This window comes from Acanthaster planci, linkage group LG09 (assembly GCF_054643075.1).
Source record: "Acanthaster planci isolate LZ-2023a linkage group LG09, COTS_SCS, whole genome shotgun sequence".
Classification (NCBI taxonomy): domain Eukaryota; kingdom Metazoa; phylum Echinodermata; class Asteroidea; order Valvatida; family Acanthasteridae; genus Acanthaster; species Acanthaster planci.
Genome location: NC_141785.1, coordinates 6605996 through 6624867, shown reverse-complemented (window position 1 = coordinate 6624867; position 18872 = coordinate 6605996). Strand labels below are relative to the sequence as shown.

The following is an 18872-nucleotide window of genomic DNA, read 5'->3' as shown; positions in this document are numbered from 1 at the left end:
TCATATGTTGCATTGTTTGTTTCTTTTACATAAAAGCAGAACACCATATTAAGGTGGATGAAATAGTTTCACAGACACAATCTATGAACATTTATTGAGGCATATTTCTGAAATATGTACCAGGATGACTTCCCATTGACAGATCTATGTGAAAGCACATACTGTACCTGAAAATAAAACCATACATTTGTTTATTTGAGAGTGGACATAAAGTCCTACTCACTACTCAGCCAAAGACACATCTTCGGCTGAGTAGGACCTTGTGTCCTCTCTCAAATAAACTATACATTTCTGTTGCCACGAAAAAAGCAATTATTAAATTTACATTCAAAATGCTTCTCAATTTGACTCGTAAAAATTTACACTTTTTCAACAATTTAACAGTCAAAACCTGCAACACAAAAAGTGAACTAAACCAGTAGACCTCACAGGCTCAATCACGAACTGGTATTTGGATGGAAGCTTTAGAGATGGCATTTATGAATCTTCAGAAACGCTCCAAGTTCATCTATACATCAATCAGTTACATTTAAAACTGAGAAATGGATTGGAACATGAATGCAGTGAAACTACAGTCAGCTATCGCATGCTACACTGAACTACTTGGGCATGCAACTTTGACAAAATCAGCTGATCTGAGGAGAAGGTGCATGCCTGACTACTGTAAAAATCCATATTGGTTTCTTTTGATCTTACATCCTTTCCGAATGACTCCCGCAGGGCTGATTTTCAACTGGTGGGCAAATCCAGTGAGAGAAATACAAACATAAGCAGCACAGTTATGAACAATGACCATAAGATGTGTGCTCACATCGGTCACTTAAAGGTGCAAATCCAACTGGAATTATAAAATTACTGTATTCCTGCTGAACTGTTCACAAAGATTGGCAGCCTATTAATGGAAGCAAAATGAAGACTTTTGCCTGACAGTACCCGGACAAGAAAATCCTGACGACAGAACTTCAACAACCAATATTTCATCCAGCCACCGGGGCTTAGAACAGGCAAAAACAAATACACATATGGATAGGTAGGGTTTTGCTTGTTCACAACTGACAAGCCCCCTATCTTTCTAAAGTTAACACTGGTGCACAACTTGTCAAATGTCCTTCTGTGCTGCGGAAATAAGGCCCCAAATAGCACCAAGGGATTTGTTTCAGAATGGTGGTTTGAAAGGGACAGCCAGGAATTTCAATCCCAGATGAAACCCTGACAAATTGGTAACTGAATGAGCACAGAACTACAGTGTGAAAGAAGCATGTCAACACATGCTGACATTTTCTTACACATCCCACTACATTCTCAGGAAGGTGAATGGTGTCCAAAGCTGTCAAGATTCTGACAATGCTTCATCATGCAGCACCATGTACTGTTCTGTACATGACAATGCTTCATCATGCAGCGCCATGTACTGTACATGACAATGCTTCATCATGCAGCACCATGTACTGTACTGTACATGACAATGCTTCATCATGCAGCGGCATGTACTGTACATGACAATGCTTCATCATGCAGCGCCATGTACTGTACTGTACATGACAATGCTTCATCATGCAGCGCCATGTACTGTACTGTACATGACAATGCTTCATCATGCAGCGCCATGTACTGTACTGTACATGACAATGCTTCATCATGCAGCGCCATGTACTGTACTGTACATGAATCTTGTATTTCAGACCAACTAAACATGAAGAGTTTACATTTCAAGCTGTCAAGGCAGAAAAAAAAATGGCGTCTCTATAAAATTCTATTATTTCCAACACTTGAAGTCTTCTGGGTGTGAAGTGCAGCATGTCAGTCATAATCCCTTCCAAAAGCAATATGATTCTTTCATCTTGTTTTCCTCGTTCTATTTCATGTGAGCTGACCTTGTGTAGTGTGACTCAATGCTTGTGTGTAAACGCAAACTGTATCTGAGTGAATGTCTCAGATCAAATTTACATGTACACAAGAACAGCCTGTTCAGGCAATCAACATGAGAATTACTACAAGTACAGTATCAAGTCTCATGATGTAAGATGCAAAGATTAGTATAAGTCTACAGGTACCAGACTAACTGTGACATACATTTGGAAGCATGCGACTTCCAATATTTACCTACACATCCTCACAAGTACATGTATTGATATGAAACATGTTTCACAGGTGCATGTATTAATTTACTTTCTGGGGATACTTCATTAGGTGATTGTGTTCTTCACATTGTAAGTTCTTCATTCTGTGAAATATTTTTAAAGATAAGACATTTACAGCATTGCGTGATGTGGTAGGCTACCAATTAATGAGGTTTATGTCGTGCCTGGCCAGATTCATAAGACTTACGTAGTCCTGGCTATTCGTGGATGGCTAAAAATAAAATCTCCACCAAATCTCAGTACAACGTCATATTGTCAAAGATTTCCTTTTGGACTTGAGTGTAATCGCAGATGAACCTCAGCATAACTTGATGTAACTCAAGAAAATGTGAAAAGACCCTTTGGCAATGAGTGGGTGCTTCGTCAGACCCCCCTCCCCACACACAACTCCACGTTAGATGAGAGAAATCAGCATCAGTCCTTCTTGGTTTCAGAATTCTCCTTTTCAGAATCGTCCTTACTGTCCTGTGCATCTCGTTGTACCTCAGACTTGTCCTTGTTATCTTGCTCCTCTATTCCTGTTTCACTACCTCCACCTTCTGCTGGTGCCCCAGTCTCTTTCACCGTCATTTCTCCCAGCTTCTCAGCAATTTCATCAGCTGACTTTTCCTTGGAAGATTCTGCTGGTGTCTCCGTTGAGTTTTCCTCTGGCTTCTCGTTGTCTTTTTTCTCTTTAAAAGAAAAATATGTTACATTACAAAATTGTTCCTTGAAAAAGTTGAAAACAGTCTCCCATCTATATTTACAGGCAAGAGGACTTCCTAAGTACTGCCTCCTAAAATGAAATAAAATAAGGTAAAAAAGCAATGTATTTATAAACACCAGCTGCAGAATTTTTAGCTGTCTAAAATAAAATTTAAACTCTAGAGATTCTTCAGGAGTTAAACTACACCCTAACCTGGCAGTTATTATCTTGATACAGACAAAATCAAAAATCATTCAGTTCTTTAAAAAAAAGCAAATATTTGACATACCTTGCTCTGATATCATTCGTTGGCACTCCTCAAATACATCCTTGAATTTTTGAGCATCTAAATTATAAATGGGATTATAAAAGAGAACTTGAAAACTATTTTCTTGGTTCTAAACCGCAGTGGCTGAGCAGTTTAAGCTAAGATATGTTCTTGCCAAGTACATGTACATGGATTATGGACTCAAATGAACATAAATAGATTAGAAGTTACCGCAACACTGGCTAGAACAAACCTTTAGATTTAAATCACCATTCAAACAAATCAAACAATGTTCCTCCTTCACAGGCCATGGTCAAGTGTTTTCAAGAATACAGCACTGTACAGGTTAACATACATGTAGGTTAAGCATGAGTGTACTTAGACAAATCAACTTCTTAAAAATAATAATTACATAAAATGCTATTCCTAAACCCATGGGCACAGTTACCTAAAACTAGCTAAGTAAAACATCTCAATGAAACTGAAGTGACCGATCTTTTAATCAGACTACCTACTCTCAACATTTGCAAAGCGAATTGCTAACGTCTCTCCTTTAGCTTCTTCATCTGCAAAATCTGCTGGAGTGGACCACACCCATGCCCGCTCACTCCCACAATTGGGCTGCAATTTCATAACCGGTGTGACTGAATAAAAAAAACACACAAATCAAGGCAGAAGCAACACTTATAACTGCAATTCCAACAAAGGTATCACAGCTTAGTGGACTCTCAGAAGAAACAGCCAAGATGCCATTGTTAGCCTTACAATGAGTCAGGCCTAAAAGGCCTTATACATTTAGTCGTTTATCAGCTAGATATCATTTTAGTATAACATCCAATATCAAATAAAGTCACTCTATGTGAAAAGAAATGAGAAATAGAAATTCATGAGGTAAAAACAATAGAACGGCAGCATAAATCAAACTATTGACATTGCCTAACTATACGTATAACAGAGTTTGTCTGTTTCATGCTATAAAGATTCTTCAAAAATTCCAAAGTTCAATTACATTGTACTGCTAGACATTGATTTCAGAGCAAGTGTTTATTTCTTGGACTTACTGAAATGATTTGCACATATCTTGAGAGTCTTGTCTCTTCGCATCAGTACTCTTGCCCTGGGTTGAGTGCCTTTATGTCTTAGAATTTTCACATCGCCAACACCTCTTTCTTTCCACTCTGGAGGGTCAATGCTGGTGTCATATCGGAACAACTTACTCCTCCTGTATGGATTCCAAGATTTCAAACAAATAAGAAACACTTAGCAGACCAACAATAATCTAAAAGGAACTCAAACAATCAACATTTGGATCTCATTTCCTTATGCACGGTGTGGGTTAAACCAGTAGGGAAAACCAAAACATATTCAACATTCTGAAGTATTTAGAAGTATTTAACCCCTTCTCATCGGGAAGCGGTAAGAGACGCCGTAAAAATCGAGATCCCTCAGCCCGCTTTTAAGCTCGGCCCACGCTCGAGCGAACACAGTGAAAGAAGGCAGACCCTGGCTCTTGTATATATGGTGATTGGCCTTTGTGTGTTGCCAAGAAATGAAAAGGCCGAATTTGAGCCTTTTCACTGTGTAAATCAAAGCGTGAAGAGCATGCAGGGCCAGAAATCGAGAATTTGCGGTTTGGCAAGTGGCCTTCATGGCCAAGCGAGGCTGGAATTCTCGGAGTCGGTGTTCAGAAAAAAGTCCTGGTGGCAGTAGTTGGTCAACAAGTATTTTGTTGTGGCAAATGTCTTACATCTTAAAGACTTCCTCTTCATCTTCTTCCAGCGTTTTTGTCTCCACTCGATCTAGTTTGACAATTGGTTCAAAGTGGATTTCTGGACTATGAGGGGGCTCTTCCGTCTGTCAATGAAAAAAAACATCAATATAGCAGAACTTTATTCATCAACAATCAAGAGAATAAAATCACATGGGTGCTATTTATGAATGGACATCCAGGACAGGCTCGACCATTTACAAGAGAACAGCTTCATAGCGTAGTGTGTAGTGTGCATCCTGCCATACTGCCAACTTAGAAAATGGTCAGATCCCAGATGTTTGTGACGTTGTGCATGTACATGTACAGTGTGTGATGTATTGTGTAAAGGCTACAGTATGCAGATGGGCGGATTGTTTGTAAAGAGCCAGGATGGTTAGCAAAAGCTCTGAATTTTGCCAAAAAGAGTTGGTTATACAGGAGTGTGAATGGCCACTTAAAATTAAGGCTGAAACAGCTTATAAAAAGTTGAAATGTAAAAAGTTCCCATACTTTTGTACAATCTCGGTATACAAAAACGCTGAATTTCAGTGCCAAATCTAAACTAAGAAAGCTGCCATCAGCTAAAACGCTGAATTCTCACAACCCTGGTTACACAAAAAGGTTTCAAGGTTCCCTTGGTCCAGTTCGGTGCAAGGTACAAAATGCTCAAAAGTAAAACAACAAACATGCCTTGACGTTTCTTCCAGCTTTTTTCATGGTTGCCATTTTTGATTTATTCCACAAGCACAAAATCCAAAGCCTGTCTGTCCTGTGGATAACTGACAGAATGTTTCTTTGTTTTGTCAGATTTTGTACACGTGATGCAGGCCTTACATTTAAGTTGTCATGCTTGTGTATTTTGCAAATGTGTGCACAGTATGTACAGTTAGGTACGGCCTGGTATCTAACTTTTTTGTCTCGGAGCCAGAGGTTCCTCCATAAAGCACTGCAATGTTGGAAAGGCATTGTGGGAAGGAAATAGGGGCAATGTTTGCTCCTTTTTCCTTCCAACAATACCATTCTACAATTGTGCAATATCAACCATGCGGTAAGGCCAAGGCCTACAAATGATAAGGGCACCTCTGCAATAAGGGGTTATACTATATACCGAAAAACACCGAAATATACCGAAAAACACAGCAAAACTACCAAAAAACACAGCAAAACTACCAAAAAACACAGCAAAACTACCAAAAAAACTACTGGAAAACACCCTTAACACCGGAAAACACCCTAAATACTGAAAAACACTGAAACCAATAATAAAACCCGAAGAACTTTCTGAAACACTTAGTGACCTACCAACCACTGGAAAACCTACAAAACGAAAATTATCAAATGTCGTCAACCAAAAAACGTCAAGAAAGCCCAACAGATGAACAAAAAGCACCTAACAGGTACTATAAATCACCAAGAGGACGGCCAAAAACCAATAACTAACCAGAAGACCTTTCTTGAAACTACCAACTGCTGGAAAACGTACAAAATGAAAATTATCAAATGCAGACAACCAAAAAATAAATAAATAAATAAAACACTGAAGCCCAACAGATGACAGAAAGCACTTTTCATATAGCACTTAACAGGTGCTGTTAATCACCAGAGGATGGCCGAAAACCACCTGCCACCTTTTGGTATGAACTTGTGCTACAACAAACTTCATGGTAGCCAGCCCTTGGGTACGCATCTCATGTATTCAAATTTCCTTTAACCACTTTGCAGACTGGCTTTTCATGAGTATGTTTTCACACTGCCCTTCTGATGTCGGAAATGGAACGATCAATTGACTTGGAAAAGGATTCATGTTTGGCAGTTGAATAAATTGTGCGCCAATCATCTCCATAATTATAGTTAGTTATGTCGAGTTTGATATGACTTGGAAAGATAGACTGTCATGTAAATCAGTTGTTAAGAGTGTTCATTTAGCATTAAAATCACATCCCTTTTTGGCTAAAAAAAATATTGTTTTACCAAGTGAAGTGATGTCGTGCATCTTCTCCACAAAATTGAGCATGCTTTACAATGGCACATATTCACTTCATTCATTTCTTCTTTTAGATGAAAGCGTAACATGTTTTTATTCCATAAATCCAACCACATGAAATTTACACGGGTAAGTGAGCGGGACAGAAAAGGAATTTTCAAAAGGCATAGTCAGCCAATAATTGTGCATGTCTTGCATAGGTAGCACTGCAGGAAGCACTTTTCAATGTACTACGCACTGACTTGTAAAACTGTGTCATCCCAGTCTTCCCAGTATAATCGCATCAGAATCAGGGCGACACAACACTTGAAACATGGTCCAATTAACCCTAATCCCCAAGGGTGTATATGAAATTGTACTGAAATTGGAGGATTTGGGAGCAGGTTAGGGTCAATAGATAGAGAATATAAAGACTGGATCGGTTGTGCGTAAAAATACGTGCCCATTATGTGCAGGACAAAATGTAACTCCATTTCTGAGGTCCGCATGAACGCGCCAAGTGTTTAGGGTGTTTTCCGATGTTTATTTCATTTATTTGCCAGATAAGAGGACATAGGCCTACATGTCACTGTATATATGTGTATACAGTACCCTTTTCCTACGTCCTTGGCATTACTAAGAAGAATCCTAGGCCTCCTTCATGTAGGTCTACACTGCAGTGTATGTGTATTTCGAGAAGCGATGAATGTCACCCGAGCCAAACAATGAACTAAAGAAACAAACATGGCTAAGCAATTCCTGTTCTAGATCTACACACTAATATGATAAATATTGTACAAAATACTGTTATCTTTAAACGATACAGCATTTACACTGGAGCATTCTGATCAACAAACCTTTATATCAGCCATGATGGATGTGATACACTCGGATAAATTTCACGAAGAACTGTCAAATTGCACGCGTCTCAGCTACACTGTATTGTACCGGTACAATATATACAGTGCTCACGTACGTTCCCGCTTGCGCAATTTGAATTGCCAATAGAGGGCGCCTTTCATTATTTTAGTGTATCACCGGCAGGATTAGGCTAGGAGCGAGTGCACTGCGCCAGCTGCGAATGTAGACATTACGTAACTCGTATTTATGTTACCAGTTGCCGCAATCCCCCCCACGCATCCTTTAAGGAAGTGGAGCAAACGGGGATGAAAATTCTCCCACTGGTATACTAACAACGATCTTGCTTTGATGTATACATCATACATGTATTTTCCTACATTAATTTGTGCTTTGCACACTCCGACCTCTAACAAACCGAAGAAAACATAAGCAATTCCATAGCCAATTAGAAATGTATATTTTCTCGAGTTTAAGGCATGCCTGTATGCCTAAATTCTTTCTCAATACCTTAATAACATACACAAATATACAATTTGAAGTTGGATGTCAGGCTTTTATGTTCATAACTGATCTCGTAAATACATAGATTAACAAAGAAATATTGGCAGCAGAAAGGGGGCAGTGGCCTACCAACTACACTACTCAAAACAAAGTTCAGGACCACTTTTTATTTTGTGTATACTTTTTTATAAGATGAAAATGTGCATTTGGTGTTTTGAAACATTCTCAACATTTTTTATTCCAATGAGAACACCATCAAGACAAACAAAAATGAAAGAACTAGACCCCACTCATTGCTTGAAAAAAATTTCACGTTAAGAAAAAGTGATCCTTAACCTTTAACCTTTTTTGAGTAGTATATTTCGGCTGGGGGCACTTTTTCTATCATGGAGTGGGGCTTAATGAATCAGCCTATTAATGGCCGAAGCCTGAGGGTCTAACAACTGGTCCCCCCACTTTGCCAAAATCATTCTGTCGATGGTGTGAAGAAACTATACAACATTATGACCAGTTAGGGCAGCAACACAGCTAAACAACAGTAACATTAAACAAAGTGACGAGCAATGATGTTCTAAAAAATACCGCATTTGTTCCCATTTTCCCACATAAAACTGTCTCTTGTGGAATTATATGCATCACATAATACAAATTCTTGACTGCAAGCTTTGCTCTTCAATAAAATGCCAAATCAGTGAAGAAAACGTCGTAAGCAGATCTTGCTCTGAAATGGTTTTAACATATGATACTTATCACATGCACAAATATAACTCTTAACAGGCAAATAATACAGAAACTCAGTATGTTCTATCTTGTCACTCACTGGCTTATTCCTTGTACCCTAATTGTTTCTTATCTTGTATGTTGTAATCTTAAGTGTTTTTACAATTTTTTACACTGTTTAATTTTATGTCTACTTATATCAGCCACTAGAAAATGTAATAAAATAAAACTAAAATAAAAACTACATATTTAAAAAAAGCACCACTTTGGTATTTCCCCTGCCAATCTCTGGAAACAAACATGATGTCTTCCATCCAGCTACTACCTCCTTACTTGAAAGTTAACATCAGTAGCATGACTGGAATGTTTCAACCACCTGCTAAAACCATGAAGTCTGACAAGGAGATTTCAACAAAATGCAGGTTTAATGCTCAGTTCTCATATCCCTCATCACTCTGCAGCTTCTGGATTAGGTTTGAAGATCTTAAGATATTTCTCAGAATTCTGTAAAAAGGAGATTCAAGACAATAAAATAGATTCAATATTTGGCAGTACACTAAGTGAAGTACTGAATTTGTAACTGATTTCAAGTCAAGAGCGTAATTCCAAATAATCAAAATGAACAACCTCAAGACACACATCCACCTTTCTGCTGTGACAGAGTTCTGAATGTAAATGTATTACTACCCTTTTGTAAGGTTTCCCACACTCTTCTAGAGGGATCCCAATACGACGCTTTTAGCGTCGATCTGCGCACTTCCGCGTTTGAAAACGAGGCTGTATGTGTCAGCTTCAAATCTAAATACGATCAGACGATTGAAAGTAAGGAGTCAAGACACAAAATACATAAATTATGTTAAATTCAGACTTTTCAGGCTGCAAATTTTTGTGGAAGACTCTTTCAGGATGACTCCACACGTCAAATCAAACAAAAAATAACGGCAATTTACCGCGAACTAACGTACCTGCGATGGTTGTGTATCTGCATTTGCAATGGGCGTGGTTTAAACTGAAGTGGCATCACACTTACGAACCGGATACTGCATTTACTGTGTCGACTCCGTGGGCGCGTGCGACGAAGTTCAACACAGACAGCCTCGGTTTCGATGCTGATATGGGCAGACAGCGCTAATGTGAAATCCCTCTATTGGTTTCCCACACTCTTATTCGGTTTGCAAATCAAATGGAACTCATCCAAAATTCCTCTTTTGAGTCCTAACCTGGTCTAGCTATCAACAAAACTTGACAAACATTTCCAACCTGATGTAGTGTCCTGACTTGTAGACCCATTTCTAGTGCAGCTTGCTCAAGGTACTCAGTCTCAGCTGGTGTCAGAGTGTCCAAAGCAAATGGCATCTCCATCAAGACCGCATCCTCAACAAATGCCCTGCAAATCAAATCACAGAAACTTACAAGAACTACCTGCGTTGCTTATGCACATGGCTGCACTAACCTAGGAACTGCCTCCTGGGTCAATGCAGCAGTGTTTTAGAGAAATAATGTGAACAATGGAACTTAGATAACATGCACAAACGGATCAAACTCCTCCAATGGGCCTTGAGCTGGACCAAGAGAGGGCGCTATTTCCTTAGCAACAGGGGTGCCTTTGGTACTAACTGGGGACAATACTGGTTCACGAATGACTAGAAAACACAAGCACTGCAGTCACACCGCTACCAACAAAATGAACACAAATGCGGTTCTTTTCAGCTGATGAGGGAGTGCTTCTGCTCAAGGCAGATATCACACATAAGCCATGATTAGACCACATTTTATCTACATCCAACTGAACATCAACTAAATGAAACCATTCAAAGTATTTATTACTTCAAATTGCTTCCCATGTAAATAACACACTTCAACATGCTGAGATATGACAAAGACAGACCTTGTTATCAAAGAAATGTTGGAACGGATTGCTTTTTCTAGAGTCCAATCCACTTAAATAGAAGAAATGTGTTTATTACTTGAGTTTTGTGCGGAGAAGTTCTTGTGCTTCTGGAGGACACTTCTTCTGTTTATCCTTTGTCTTAGTGTCATTGGCTTTGACCTGTTTGTCCACATCTGTTCAAAGAAATGTTCATTTCAATTCAACAACAACATTTATTTCCATAATGCCATGTATGGAATATGACGAAGAATATGTAGAAATTATGACAACATAATTTCAAAGAGCAGAGATGTGAAAAAATAAAGCAAAGAAAAAGAAAAAGCTGCATGGCAATAATGGAGGCCTGATCAGGAAGACTAGGTCTTGTAGAGACATGCCCTGAACAAAATGGGACAAAACAACGAACAATACAGTCAAGAGACAGAGACTTCAATCTTAACTGGGATCATGGGCAAAATAATATTAAGTGAGATAACATAGATGGCTCATGACAAAATGGTATCATTTAATATAGAAGAAGCTATTCTAGGATAATTCTTGGAAATATAGGATTAATCTTTTTGAAAACTACTAAAGCTCTGTAGATGACTTACCCTTGTTGGTGGTATTTGCTGATGCAAACATTCTGCTATACATCATCTTATCAAGCTGCTCAAACTTTGCCTTGACCTTTCCAAGTTGCCTCAATTCAGCTTCAATAGCAGAGTTCTTGGGACTTATTTTCTGAGCCTTGGACAGCCAATGCCTAGCTTGATCAAACTCTCCACTCCTAAGCAAGGCCTTTTGAATAACAGATTGGAAACAGAATTCTTGAAAAGTCCAAAAATAAAGAAGTACACAGTAAAAATTTCAAGTTTGGTTGACAACTTAAACCATATATCACAAAGTATATTTGACCATTGTTATCAAGTAATCAAGAGAAACTTTACCTGGCCACGTCTGAACAATGCTTTGATGTTGTCAGGGTCAATTTCTAATGCCTTGGTGCAATTAGAGAGTGCTCTTGTATAGTGACCTTGCTTGATGTAGCATATAGACATGTTCAGGTACAGTTTCAGTAGTACTCTTCTCATCTCATCCTCTTCAGACTGGTTGGCTAGTCTAGCATTTTCAAGGAGTCTTATAGCCTTCAAAAGAAAGATTCATAACAATCAAAATACATGTATACTGCTATACTTGGACTGAAAACGGTTTGCTTTCCAAATCCAAGTGGATTTTCTGTCTGTAGTTTCGTTTCTGTCATCAAATTTCATGCAGAGCTCCATCTACAATAAAGAGAAATTTCAAGCTATTCATGGCGACAGACAACTAAGGTGCAAAGCAGCACCATGCAAGGATACCATCTCTTTGTGAGTCTGTATGGTTCTGAAAAGTACCATGAGGAACAGTCTCCTGACGACGGACAGAGCATACTGTCCAAAACGTTGAGTTCCTCACGGTTCTTTTCAGAACCATACGATCTCACAAAGAGATCATATCCTTGCATGGTGCTACCGCGAGCTTTCCACCTTAAAGAGAAATTTGTTACTTGGAACAAAAGCACAAAATCAAGTTCAGTAGTTGAAATCCGTTTCCTGAGGTAAAAGCTTGAGAGTAACAATCAGGTATCATGAATAATGATAAATTGGCACACCTAATCACAAGATACTACAGTACACAAGGATTGCATGGTCTTCATCAATCCTCAAGTTACCTTGATATAATGTGACGTTGCTTTTGATGTTCGTTTCTCCTCATATGCCTCGTTACCAGCCTGAAAACAAAAACACACATTAGTTTCAAACCTGTCTATTTCCCAGATCTCTACACTGTATCATCAGTTAATGCTTAATTCAAACAAAAGACTATTCAGATCAAGTCAGTCAGTAGCTGAGACCTAACCAGCTAAATTTTTATTAAAAACTTGGTCAATAATGTAAACAATCATCCACCCTGAGCTGAAGTGCGCCCTCAATGGTGAAAGAAAAACAGATGGTACTAACTTTACCAACCAGGTTCTAGCATGCGTTCGGCATGCACACGAAGATGGCACCTTGTAGAGTAAAATCATCAAGCATACTCAGCATGCTCTGTGTCAAACACACATAAACTTGCACACCCATGCAGTGCATGAGTACCAAAAGACTATCAATTTCATTTCAAACACGCCCTCTTTTGTTCCTGCTCGGACAAACCACACTGGGACAACAAATACAATATACATTGTGGAGGACTGGCTGAGTTGTTCCTCGGTTGATATCGGTGGCAAATATATGGATCATTCTATGACTTAGGGGTCTAATTTTCTTGTGTCCCTGTCACATCTGACATAAGAGTTTGTAAGTTCAGAATGCATTTTCTAATTTTCAAGAGTGATGAATTAATGCTAATTACCTGCCAAACAAACAGTAATAGTTTGAAAACAATGCCAGTGATATTTCCATGCCAAATGACAGAAGTCAGATGTAACAGGGACACAAAAATGTCAAACCTTTGGACCCCAAATTTATAAAATGACCCATATGCAATATCTGCATAAACACAATGCATCCCAATTTGATTGAAAAATCATTTCTACCTTCCGCTCAGCATTTGCTACTTCAAGGATCTCGTCAAAAGTTGCTGCTTTCCTTTTTTCAGCTGTCCAGGTATCCATGTCAGGTGCAATGGGAGTCTCAGATATAGCCAGCAGCTCAATCACAAACAGAACTAAGAAGACAAATTAAAATGGGCACAAAATGAAAAAAGTGGCTTTTATTTCTCACCACTTACTCAACACATCCAAAAATCTCTCAAACCAAAATGTTGTCATGTAAACAAGAATAAAAGGTCATTATCTTTTGCAAGACCTCCCTTCCAACCTGTCAAGATGGGTACCTGTCAAGTTTCTGACCAAACCTAACCACTCTGAACCATACGGCGCATACTTGTTGCATTTTCTGGAATTCTTGGTGGGACGCCTCTTGGACCAAAAGCATACTCGGGTGAAACAAGGAAGTCAGACTTCTCTCCCTTACGCATTGTTGATACAGCAATCTCAAGCCCGGGGATCACTTGGCCTAGAATAAAATCGTCACAGAATAATGAAAAACAGAAGAATAAATTTTCAGTGTGTTACCGAAATGCAATGCTTGCTGGAAATACATTTCCCAAATATCTACAGTTTGAGTTTGTGATTACAGGCATGCCCCTTTGTGATGATCTCAATACATTCAGGCTGTCTACAGCTACTATGTCAAAAACAGCACGAGAATAAGTCCATTACTATAAATATGAAATCATGATAAACACAGAAGAAAAAAAAATTTATGATGACAGAGAAAGTGTTATGCCTTACTTACCCTCCCCAAGTGTAATTTTTTGTGGTTTATTGCGCAGTTTGGAGGAATCATAAGGTACGTCGCAGTATTCAAAATAACCCTCGTAGTGAACTGCCAAGCAAAGAAACGAAACAAATTTACTCTCCACAAAAATAGCAAATCTACATGAATATGTACAATAACACTGACGTTCTGAACATTGTTTTTGTTTTCAGAACAAGAACCTAACCCGGCAGGAATATTTTGCCAATTAGTTTTCCAAGTAATGATCATCTTGGTATAAAATTGAACCTAAACTAATGTTTATAACAGCAATTACTGCCCACTTGGAGGTCATACGAATTGATGCACGTTTAGTCTTCATTTGATGAGCATGTTCTCATTAATCTCTGAAAATCACCTTTTCAAGCATGTATGAATAAGTGTGTATTAAGCACCTGTACATGAAACCAAATGTGTTCAAACTATCTGCAATGTCTGCTGTTAAAATGGACACTTACTTGTTGCAGTCCAACCTTCTTGAAAGACTTCACCTGAACCAACTTTCTTCACTCTTTTCTTGACACCGCCATCACTTATTACAGAGAACATTCCCTTTGCAATAACTTCAAATGGAGTCTGACAGGAGAAAGGGAGACCAGAAACCATTATCTTTTAGGATAAACAAATATGACACTTGCACTTATGGTAATAGTTAGTCAAAGCAAGCCAACACCTTTATTATCCGTGCCTTCATCTGATGATGTGATACTAGAATACCTTTGGGCAGACCTTATATAGCAAAGAAAATTCTTGCATTTGGAGAGATTGAAGCCTAAGTAAATAATATAAAGCAGTTTGGAGGTCCAGTAAGTGGTCACTTGACAATGGAATTCATTCAACTGAACTGAATACTATTTGCTCAGGCCCAAGACAACCTCACTTTGTGACTTTTCCCCATGAACAAACAGAATGACTTCAACTAATCCAAACAGAAAGTTCAATCAACACACACTATTCAGCTAATTGTTCAATAAATGCAAGAAAAACAATGCTCTAATAAAAGTACTATCCTCCCTCATCACCTGACCTCCTGAATTTGACTTCTTGTCGAACTTCTTGTTTGAAACACACTATCGTACACTTACACACCGCACAGATAGCAATATCAACTATCAACAACTACAACTTCTAACATGTCTAAGGCGGATCCTGTATGAGTGCATAGAGGTATCCTGACTTTGTACCTACTCACCTGACTGTCATCTCCTGAGTCATTCCCACCAATATTATTGGCCTCATAGTTTAAGTGTTTGAATACCTCTTCCTCATCAAAATACTGCTTCTCTTTGGGAGCTGATCAGTGAAAACAGAACAAGTATGCGAGTTCAACAATTTGAGCTGATCTAATGAGATGAGCAACATAATAAGAAGAATAATAATAACGAGCACTTGTAAAGTGCCATCTATCTAGCAAACTATTCCAATGCCCTGTATTATCATTATCACTGGGTCACACATCATCTGAACATTCCTGAAACCATCTCAGCTCCCTGGGGAGTATACTAGCCCGGTGCTGCCATTTCCACGCAAACGGCTAAACAACTGTGTCTGCCCTCACAGGTACCCATTTACTCCTGGGTGGAGAGAGGCACATAGGGGTAAAGTGACTTGCCCAAGATCACAACATGCTGCCACCAGCTGGATTCGAACCCCTCACCCTATGATCAGAAGCTACAAACCCTAACCACTAGGCCACATGCCTCCATACACATGTATATAATTATCATCAAAACATTACTAATCTACAAAGTTTGACCCTCTGGTGGATGTGAACCCACACAAAGGTGACACAGAAAGCTATAACCTCCACACTGACAACTGGCGCCATTCTCTGAATCTTAGCTTGGTCTTTGGTTTGACATTCATCTAGGGCTCCATCATTTCAAATGCTTAACATGGAAAAAGCTTGTTCTCTCAACACTGGGGAGTAAATTTCATGAAATTGAACTTGAAGATGAAGACAACATTTCGGAAACCCCAAGAGACATGGTGTTCTTGTACAGTACCTTCTGGCAGCAGGACTTCAAACTCAGAGCCTTTACTGTCAGGCTTACGCAGTTCTTCAAGATCAACTGGTTCCGTAAGTTTGACGTGGAACTCATCTTCAATTGAATTCACATTATCCATGGTGAAACAACACTGAAAAAGTGCAAAAAGAAAAGGTTCGAACAAATCCTTTTGGTCATGTTGATTATCTTGTTGATTTGTTTCATAATTGAGTTGTGAAATTCACTTTGTTTGTAGGATGTTGTTGGATCATTTTCATCAGGAGAATGAGAGGGTAGCGAGTAAAAGCTCCGACTTTTTCAAGAAATAGTCAGTCACATGGTCTTAAAAGCATAGGTCAACAGATTTTAAGAGCTATGCATCAGTTTGGATGGCTTTTGGTGGAAGGTTTGAATGAAAGAGTGAAATTTTTGAGTGAATGTACTCCGATCAGCATTAATTGATGCAACTGGGCTGCATTCAAAAACTCATAGTGTTACACACCTGTTGAAAAGTCAAAGGGCTGTTTGCCACATGGACTGGTGACTTGCAGTTCTGTCATCAAGTCAGTTTGGTTATATCTCCAAAACACAAGAAACATGGCATAAAAACGAAGTCTAAAGCCCAAAACATGGACTTGCTAGCCTGGTTCGGGAAACCCTTGCCCTAATGCTGGAGTTGATGCTGCTATTTGGAGTCAATCATGTCAATCAAGCCCTACAGAGGACTTACGAGTAACATTGTTACTAACTTCAACAGTCAACGACGCACTGCTAGCCTACATGTACACGTACTGTACTTCCTCTTCTACATCGGTACTTGGCAGAGTCCTCACACTGGGATATCATTCCAAGATATGCACATGAACATCTAGGAAAGAGTTCCACATACAGACGCTGCTTAACACCCCGAGCAAAAACCCTGTGACTAGAGAGTGATCAGAAAAATTATGAGTGTTTTCTAAGTAAACGACTTAGTTCTTTTCCCTCCTAAACTGAAATTTTCTGGACGTGTTTTTGCTTTCTGACGGCTAGGCCTATTAGTAATAGGTCACTCTCCTGACTGTCATAATCTGACGACTGTAGGGAATAATTAGTGGCAAACGTATGTCCAACTCTTCCCCCTACAGTTACCTACATGTATTACTCATCAGAAAGCAAAAACACGTCCAGAACAGTTCGATTTAAGGAGGGAAAATATGTAGAATTTTTCAGACAAGTCTCAAACATGTCGAAGGGTTTATGCATGGGGTGTCAAGTGGCGTCTCCACATACGTGGTGTATGGGCATATGGAACTCATTCCCAATTGACAATAATGTAGGTAAGTGCAGGAATTTTTGACCGAGAGAATTCGACCAACTGCACCTAGGCAACTCTGCAGATGGTCAAATTTCTTGTTTTTCTTATGTGGTCCAATATACCCTCCTTCCCCTACATGTACAAGCTGGAGTTGAAAGTGTCAGCAGTGTCAGTACTGGCTTCCTAAATTCCAAGAAGGTATTGTTCTCGGGAACAAGGAGTATTTGTAGACATGACCATCATTGTTGGTGTAACTGTGAGTAGGCCCTAAATACCTGTTAGAAACTGATGGTTGATAACCGCATGTTTCCACGCTGTGGTCATGGTGGTTCCTGCATAGGGTAAAGGTGGGGGGTATTGGAACACATAAGAAAACCAAGAAATTCGACCAGCTACGTAGTTTTTGAATGCAGTTGCTCCTCCTGGTCGAAAATTCCCGCACTTACCCTAGGCGTATACTGTTCCTTGCTCCACCATGGTTCCTAGAAAGTAGAAGGACTGCAGGGGTCCCGGGTTAAAAAATTCAATGAGATGGGCTCAGCTGGTTGTGGAAGATCAGTAGAATAATAATAGCAGGGCCTACATACTACTACTAAAAAAAAAGTACTAGTACATGAAGACTGGTGTAGTGCACGTGTGTCTATTAAATAACAGTACTATTCATTTAAGTTAGAACTTGGAAAAGCCTTGGATGACACAGTACGTCATCTGTCATTCTCTTTCATCATTACCTTGATATTTATAAAGAAAACCTTTCTTCAGAAAACTTCGTGTAGGCCTACCATGGAGGAAGGAACACAGCTACCAACTGCACTGACATGACTGACACACGTGTTGTGTAGCCTAAGGTCATATGCATAGCGGGGTTGACCTTCAGGCCTCGGCCTCGCGCCCATGCAGTACATGTACACACAATACATGTACAGTACATGTCAGGGCCGGCCATGCGCATAGCTATGTAGGCAGCTCGCAGACCTGGCCGCTGGGAATCACGTGTGGATTTAACGTCATCTATCCCAAAATAGCAACTTTGCATATGTAATTAAGTTCGGCCACGCGCGCTAAAAGGACTGAAAAGAGGCTGGAACCAGATGACTAAATTTACATACACCCACGTGATGGCAGGTGCTTGGTAAACAAGAAACCTCATTGGACGATGTAGGATGTTGTTGCATAATTGATTATTGCTTCCAAAATCAATAGGGCAGTGGAAACGTTATTATAGAAACTAACATTATGATTGTATGTTTTTTTGCAGTATTTTACACAAATTCCCTTTCACATCCTTGCTTTAATGAACAAAAATACACTATTCTTAGATAATGTTCTGGGTAAATAGCACATTTATATTTTTGTTAGGGTTTAATATATGCAGACACGTGCTTAAACCCCCTAAAATAAAAATGAATGATGCCATTATATGTTTTGATGGCAGACGTACGCGTGGTGGTTGGCACGGTGCGACT

The 18872-nt window shown here is 39.2% G+C and overlaps 2 protein-coding genes across 5 annotated transcripts; both read right to left on the bottom strand.

Moving 5' to 3' along the window:
• Window positions 1–48: 48 nt before the first annotated feature.
• ranbp1 (RAN binding protein 1) lies at window positions 49–7813 on the bottom strand. Its single transcript, XM_087141766.1, has 6 exons — window positions 7665–7813; window positions 4842–4948; window positions 4156–4316; window positions 3610–3738; window positions 3116–3172; window positions 49–2812 (listed from the first exon to the last, which is right to left on the bottom strand). Exons 1-6 carry the CDS (start codon window positions 7677–7679, stop codon window positions 2556–2558), a joined length of 726 nt encoding a protein of 241 aa, XP_086997892.1. The 5' UTR covers window positions 7680–7813; the 3' UTR covers window positions 49–2555.
• A 288-nt stretch (window positions 7814–8101) lies between these two features.
• Window positions 8102–18359, bottom strand: fkbp6 (FKBP prolyl isomerase 6). Of its 4 annotated transcripts, none has more exons than XM_022253207.2 (13): window positions 18189–18359; window positions 16128–16260; window positions 15314–15414; window positions 14580–14697; window positions 14101–14190; window positions 13687–13818; window positions 13338–13468; window positions 12474–12533; window positions 11710–11907; window positions 11374–11560; window positions 10857–10953; window positions 10150–10276; window positions 8102–9393 (listed from the first exon to the last, which is right to left on the bottom strand). In XM_022253207.2, exons 1-13 carry the CDS (start codon window positions 18324–18326, stop codon window positions 9340–9342), a joined length of 1566 nt encoding a protein of 521 aa, XP_022108899.2. In that variant the 5' UTR covers window positions 18327–18359; the 3' UTR covers window positions 8102–9339. The 4 variants fall into 4 exon arrangements, with proteins under 4 accessions (XP_022108899.2, XP_022108900.2, XP_086997891.1 ...); XM_022253208.2 differs by having other exon boundaries at window positions 18138–18358; XM_087141765.1 differs by lacking the exon at window positions 18189–18359 and adding an exon at window positions 17853–17970.
• Between the last annotated feature and the right edge of the window lie 513 nt (window positions 18360–18872).